This window comes from Ochlerotatus camptorhynchus, unplaced genomic scaffold (genome assembly GCF_037179485.1).
Source record: "Ochlerotatus camptorhynchus isolate MF236.1 unplaced genomic scaffold, CSIRO-AGI_Acam_v1.1 ptg000232l, whole genome shotgun sequence".
NCBI classification, from domain to species: Eukaryota; Metazoa; Arthropoda; class Insecta; order Diptera; family Culicidae; genus Ochlerotatus; species Ochlerotatus camptorhynchus.
The window spans coordinates 6668706-6675170 of record NW_027040722.1 but is presented as its reverse complement, the minus strand read 5'-3'; the positions used below and the strand labels follow the sequence as shown (position 1 = coordinate 6675170).

General features: G+C 36.1%; 1 protein-coding gene across 2 annotated transcripts; it reads right to left on the bottom strand.

Annotated features, from left to right (window-relative positions):
- Positions 1-3107: 3107 nt before the first annotated feature.
- Positions 3108-6256, bottom strand: Archease (archease). Of its 2 annotated transcripts, none has more exons than XM_065225594.1 (4): positions 6159-6256; positions 4429-4496; positions 4297-4321; positions 3108-3538 (listed from the first exon to the last, which is right to left on the bottom strand). In XM_065225594.1, exons 2-4 carry the CDS (start codon positions 4481-4483, stop codon positions 3139-3141), a joined length of 480 nt encoding a protein of 159 aa, XP_065081666.1. In that variant the 5' UTR covers positions 4484-4496; positions 6159-6256; the 3' UTR covers positions 3108-3138. The 2 variants fall into 2 exon arrangements, with proteins under 2 accessions (XP_065081666.1, XP_065081667.1); XM_065225595.1 differs by having other exon boundaries at positions 6197-6219.
- Positions 6257-6465: the final 209 nt, after the last annotated feature.

Genomic DNA, 6465 nt, shown 5'->3' with positions numbered 1-6465 from the left:
ACTGTCCAAATTCGTGGTGGCCATTTGACAGGGATGTGTACACTAGGGTGCTTCATTCTGAAAAAAGTGATGAATTTCTGATGGGCCACCCTCCAGTTCGATTCATAGCCCCAAAATATGAACCTGTGCAAAAATTGGTAAAGATTGATGAAGGTTTAGAGGTCGCGCCAATGATTTGAAATTTGTATGGGAATTACTATGGAATAATTTAAAAAATCGCTTATATCGCTATAACTTTGCTTCTACTTGTCCAAATGTCGAAAAAATTTAGTATGTTATTGCTATGGCAATAAACAAAAAGCCTACAGTTGCTACGCTCAGTTTTGCAGCGTATCAAGAATTATAAAAATGTGAAAAAATGGCAAAATAGGGTAAATTGACAGATGAATATGTACAAGGCAACAACGCCAATTTCATCGCAACAACAACAGGCTTGTTGATCATTGTCATGACAACCACATATTTTTTTTTTTCAACGTTTGGACAACTACAACCAAAGTTAGAGCAATGTAAACGAAAATCAATAATTTCCCATACTAATTCACCAAAATCTCCATACAAAATCCAAATCATTGGCGCGACCTCTAAACCTTCATCAATCTTTACCATTTTTTGCACAGGTTCATATTTTGGGGCTATGAATCGAACTGGAGGGTGGCCTATCAAAAATTCATCACTTTTTTCAAAATGAAACACCCTAGTGTACACTGATAAATTAAACTATTCCCATTTTTCTTGAAATTTAATCAATTTGGCATTATTGAACTCAGTTTAATCATAGCTCAGCTCTGGTACTCTCTTCGGTCCAAAGCTAATCGATTCACCCCTCGAAACATAGGAAAAACCAATAACCCCTCATTTTATCTGCCAAACTTTCATAGCGAATCAAAACAAACATTGTGTAGTACTAGAATTTCGACTAGAATGGGGTACGTTGATCGTTTGCTTGGGACCAATAGGCTAGTCAAGTAGTGAGCCAATTTAAAATCGTTAGTTTCGTATTGATTGTTGGTTTAATCATATCGAATGATTAAAAATTAATACTCTCTTTCTAAAAAATAAGCATCTGACATTAATACCAGTTTAATCATGGTTGACTAGATTGAAGATTATCTTTTTTGAATAAATTTTAATCATTTTTGATTCTATTTTAATAATTTTTGATTGAATTTTAATCTTTTTTGATTATATATTTATCAGTATTCAAAAAGAATAACATTTAATACTGGAAAGATTATTTCGCATTTAATCATGCATGACTACTGCCAAAGTAATCATGGCTCGGACACAATAAGGTAAAGTGGGAATCTGCATACTTTTTAAGCTTTTTTGCTTTAATTTATCTTCCAGTGAGGTAGTTCAAAATGCTGCAGGTCCGTAACTACATGTACATAGACTCACCAGAGTTGATCATGTTTCTTTCCTTTATTTTGGCTGATGGCTGACGTTATTTTGTTTGTAAATACGACAGATTGAAAAAAAGTTATCTTAAGGCTACTTTGTTATTTTTTGAGTAGCTACGAGTAACTCACAGTTACTCAATATTAATATATTAGCTCAGAGTACAGCTGACTTGCCCCTAGACCCATACCGGCAAACCGGTATTTCTGACACCTTGAATGTTTTGGTTTGAAATCGCAAGGATAAATCGGATTGAGGTTGACGCAGAAAGTGGCGGGTGTGCGAAATGTTGGTGTTTTATGTTCATTGGATGATAAAAGTTAAGGTTTTATAATGCCCTCAAAGGCATACCAGAAACCTATCCTATCGGCCTGTCAAAAGCAACGGTCTATCAGCGGCCGGAAAGAGATGGAACCGGTGGAGAACATAGTTGGAGACTGACTATAGAGGACGATTAATAGACTGCTGTAGTTTGTTTTGTGTGAGTTGCATCATTATTTGTATTAAGGGTGCTAATGAGGTCTGAATAACAGCCTCTTTCTCTTGAGACTACATTTCGTATAAATCTATAAGTGAACCGAGAAGTGAACTGCTGGTCTGAGTTCCTCTGGTATATTCAATTAGAGGATGTTCCTGAATATACAGGCAAACAGCACGTAATGTTGTGAATAACTTCAATTACAGTTATCCAGCAGTGCTCCCATTTTATTTACAAGAATCCAATGCCTCACACCAAATTCTAATTTTGATGTTCGGTAAATTTTTTTACGGTTTTGATCTGTAAAATTTAATTTCTACTGAGTGATCTGTAAAATTGCTTTAATTTTCTTCTGTCTGTCAAATATCTACAAGTTTTCGGTAATTCCCATGAAAATATTACTGAAAATTTGCATCTATTTTACCGATGTAGTTTGTAAGCCATGAAATGTCATTTAATCTAAACTGTTCAGTAAAAGTTTTACCGATTTCCAGTGAACAATTTATAAATACTGACGAAAAATGTAAACAATACAGGAGTTCAGTAATTATTACTGAACGCTTCAGTTAAAATCACGCCTGTCAAATCTTCGTCAATTTCGCATGTTAAGCGGTGTAATTAAATTTTAAGAAATCGTGCAAAAATATTAGCAGAAAAAAAAAACTTGTAAACCATTGAAATGGAAGATGTGTCCGATAAGATTAGATGTGCTAACGGCCGGATGCAGAACTAAGGGATCTTTTCAGTAAGTACTATTTATATTATCTAAATGTTTTCATTTTTTAACACTCAAATAAAATGGCTGGCGATCGCTGACTCGTTGGATAAACAGATTGACGAATTGCATTTAATAAAAGATATAAGCAACAATTTATATTGTGCATGATTTGAACGGAACAATTCCCTATATTTCACTGCTTTTCAGTAAAAACTATCGAAAGAACTGTAATTTTTGACAGATGACGGCCTTTCTATTTTTACCGATTATTTTGTAAATTTTACCGAACGTCGGTATTGAGTGATGAGCTAGTCGGTATTATTTGACAGTTGAGTATACATTGCAAGTTTACTGATCGTTCAGTAAACCAAACTTTTACCGAACTGATTACCGAATGTTCAGCTGTTTGAAAGTCAATAAAATGTTTACCAACAACTGTAAAAACAACTTGGTGTAAGGAGTACGATTTGGATGAAGAAAAAAAAAACTCAATATTGTTTACTTCTTTATTCTCCACCATGAAGGCATTTATTTAAAAACGCTAAATATCAATAATAACAAACACCTCACACTTGTTCTGCTCGGGCATTTGGTTGATCTGCATAGACGCATAGGTGATTGCCTTGACCTCGGTTCCCTGGGGATGCTTGCTCAGATCGAACTCCTCTCCGTAGCACCTACACTCGATGTAGAACTTTTCTTCCTCCGTATCAAACTTGGTAATTTCCAGCTTTTTGCAAATTAGAAACGGTTCAGCGGAAAAGAGAAACAGCAACTCGTCCAGGAATCGAAACAGTAGATTTTCCATATCGTCCGTTGGATCGGTTTTAATTTCGTAGCACTTTTGGATGTCCACCGACGACAGTTCCGTCATGTAACCGAACATTGCCATACCGCACTGTTCGAAGGCTTCCTTCAGCGTTTCACCCCAGGCGTGCAGTCTGTGCGGATGGAAAATCGAATAATTTGGTATTTAGCATGGTTAGTTTTATTACGGTTACCTCTACCTTCTTTGGCATTTATTAAATCCGTACTGAGACTTTACACCGGCTCTCAACTTAAGAGAACCGCGTATTGTCAATACATTCTATATATATTGATACGTGTGAGATTCGCTTTAGTATTATTTGAGAACATCCACAGTTGTTAATTGAGAGCTTTCTACTAAGCCAGTACCATTACTGTGTGGCAAGTACAATCATACTGTATGCCCGGGAAGTCGTGAAATTTTTCGACCAGAAATCTCTAGGAATTCCTAGACCGGACGGGAAACGAACTCAGCCGCCTAGAGCATGATCTTGTTTAATAGCTGAGCCCTTACCGACTGATCTAAGGGAGGCCTTGCCCTAGGTAGGGAGGTACCCATCAGGAAGAAATATGAAAAGTCAAAAATCTAAACTACACACTTAGTTTTTTCTACCGAGCTCGGCTGTGCAAATCTCGGCAAAAAAAGTTTTGCTGAGATCTCAGTGAAACTTTTTTTGCCGAGATTTGCACAGCCGAGCTCGGTAGGAAAAACTAAGTGTGTACTACGGGCTTCATATATATATACATTTTTTTTTATCTTTTTCAAGAATAAAGTCCTTGATTTTATCCTCGATTTTATCGCACAATTTGAAATTAGATATGAAAAAAAATAGCGAAAACGCTTATAGGACTGATATGCGATTAAAGGCATTATGTAACTGAGAATACTCACTGAACGTCAGCCGTGTGGTCCAAATCTGTTGAATTCGAATAATACAATTAATTTCTTACAATAATCAAATTATACAATCTTATGAATTAAGTAACTAAGTTACTTAATTCATACGATGTTACTGTAACTTACATTCATATTTGATTTCCGGGATTGTGTGTTCTTGAGACTCTAGTGGAATTTCCATTGCGATTGCTTATCTGAAACAATTAAAAATAATTAAATGTTAATATGAGATAACAGAAGATCACAGACAAACAGACATAACATTCGCAAGTTGTTCATCGAACAAGTATTTAACGGACCATTTGAAAGTATCATAGTTGATAGTACCGCCACCTTTGGCGCGCATAGTCAATCCCCTTGCGTTTGACGTTTACACACTACCGCCATCTGTTCAGCGTACTACCCACCGCAGTGTACTCAACAGATGGCGGTAATGTTTTAGCGACGATGTTTTACAGTGAGAAATATTCAATGTGTTATGTCTGTTTGTCTGTGAGAAGATATTAACTGATCTTTTGCGGTTGAACGTATATATGCAATATGCATCACTAACAAACCGTCATGACACTTATTTCTGACTTATGCCCGAAAATCGTAAAAGGCCGATTTAAATGTAGAGTTTCAAAACCATAGGATTTTTTGATCTAAGCTGAAAAAAAATAAAGCAAACTCAACAAATCTCACACTAGCAAATCAATATTCGAAAAATCTTCTTTCATTTATCGCATCTACTTGCATCGAGCATCATCTTTTTGCAGGAAAACTTCAGAATCGTCATCAATCTTCTTTCTATCTACTCAGCGTGCGCGCAGCTAGCCACAGCAAAACACAATCTTTTCTGCATCGTAGATAGAGTCGTCCCCCTCGGAAAATACCTCGATTTTCTAAACGACCGATCAACGAAATTTTTCGATTCATTAATAGGCCCGCACGCTAAAACGGCCAACCATTCATTTATTTCATTTCATTGATAGGCCAGTGACGTAAATTGAAAATTTTCAAACCAAAGCTAGGCCCTACCATAGAGGTAACTTTAAGACCAGAAGGTCCCGAAGAAACGTGCTCAACTTTTTGGCTAAGCTCTGGTACTCTCTTCGGTCCCAAGCTAATCGATTCACCCCTCGAAACATAGGAAAATCCACTAACCCCTCATTTTATCTGTCAAACTTTCATAGCGAATCAAAACAAACATTGTGTAGTACTAGAATTTCGACTAGAATGGGGTACATTGATCGTTTGCTTGGGACCAATAGGCTAGTCAAGTAGTGAGCCAATTTTAAATCGTTAGTTTCGTATTGATTGTAGACCCTACTGCTTGAGGCAGGGCCGATGATTTGTTTCGAATTTATTTGACCTTGCGCAAAGGCTTAGCAAGCCTATCAACAAGCACAACGGCTTAACAAAAAGGGCCTATCCATTGAAAGATTCACAAAAAGGCTTATTAATTGATAAAATTAAATTATTATCGATTTTCATATATTTTTGAAAGCTTTTCGTATATTTTGGATGTTGTATACTGAGATACAGTTACTATTGTTATTGTAAACAATTTAAATACCTAAAATACTTCAATTTTCTTATATGAATTGAATAGTGGCAGAAATATTTAAAATTCATTTTCTGGTTTGTTTACGTTTTGGACATAGGCCCATTTCAAATGTTACTCTAGATATATGTGAATCAGCAATATTTCGCTATTTTCGTAATGGATGCTTCAGCAAGATTGGCAGCACTGCCGCTCGTCGAAAAGGTGTAGCAACGGTGGTAACACTGAACATGAATCATATTTTTTTTAAATATTCCACAATATATTCTTTCCCTTATATTCCTCAAACCGAAATGATGAATATCCTTACCTGTATGTTCTTTTTGCTAGACTGCTAAATGCACTTACTGTTTATGTATCACAGCACTATTGAATTATTGGAAATTAATTTCCGCGAGCTCACGAATGCACGCTGACATCCGGAGAATGAAAGAATGTAAACAAAAACAAAGCAATGTGGTCAGCAGTGGTGCCGGTTGCGGTGAAATGGTTTTCCCAGTAAGTTATGGATTATGTTTTAAATTTTCCATCATCAGGTAAAAAAGCAAAGTGAAAATAAACGGAAGCCATATAAACGATACTCTCCCAAGGGTGAAATTATTCGTCAAATAATCTGG

Bases quoted from the DNA above. Each gene is read 5' to 3' on its own strand.
- Archease (XM_065225594.1), bottom strand. From the start codon at position 4,483: ATGGAAATTCCACTAGAGTCTCAAGAACACACAATCCCGGAAATCAAA. The intron at 4,322-4,428 runs GTAAGTTACAGT...CGAATTCAACAG, and splicing joins CCCGGAAATCAAATATGAAT to ATTTGGACCACACGGCTGAC. The intron at 3,539-4,296 runs GTGAGTATTCTC...CCATCCGCACAG, and splicing joins GACCACACGGCTGACGTTCA to ACTGCACGCCTGGGGTGAAA.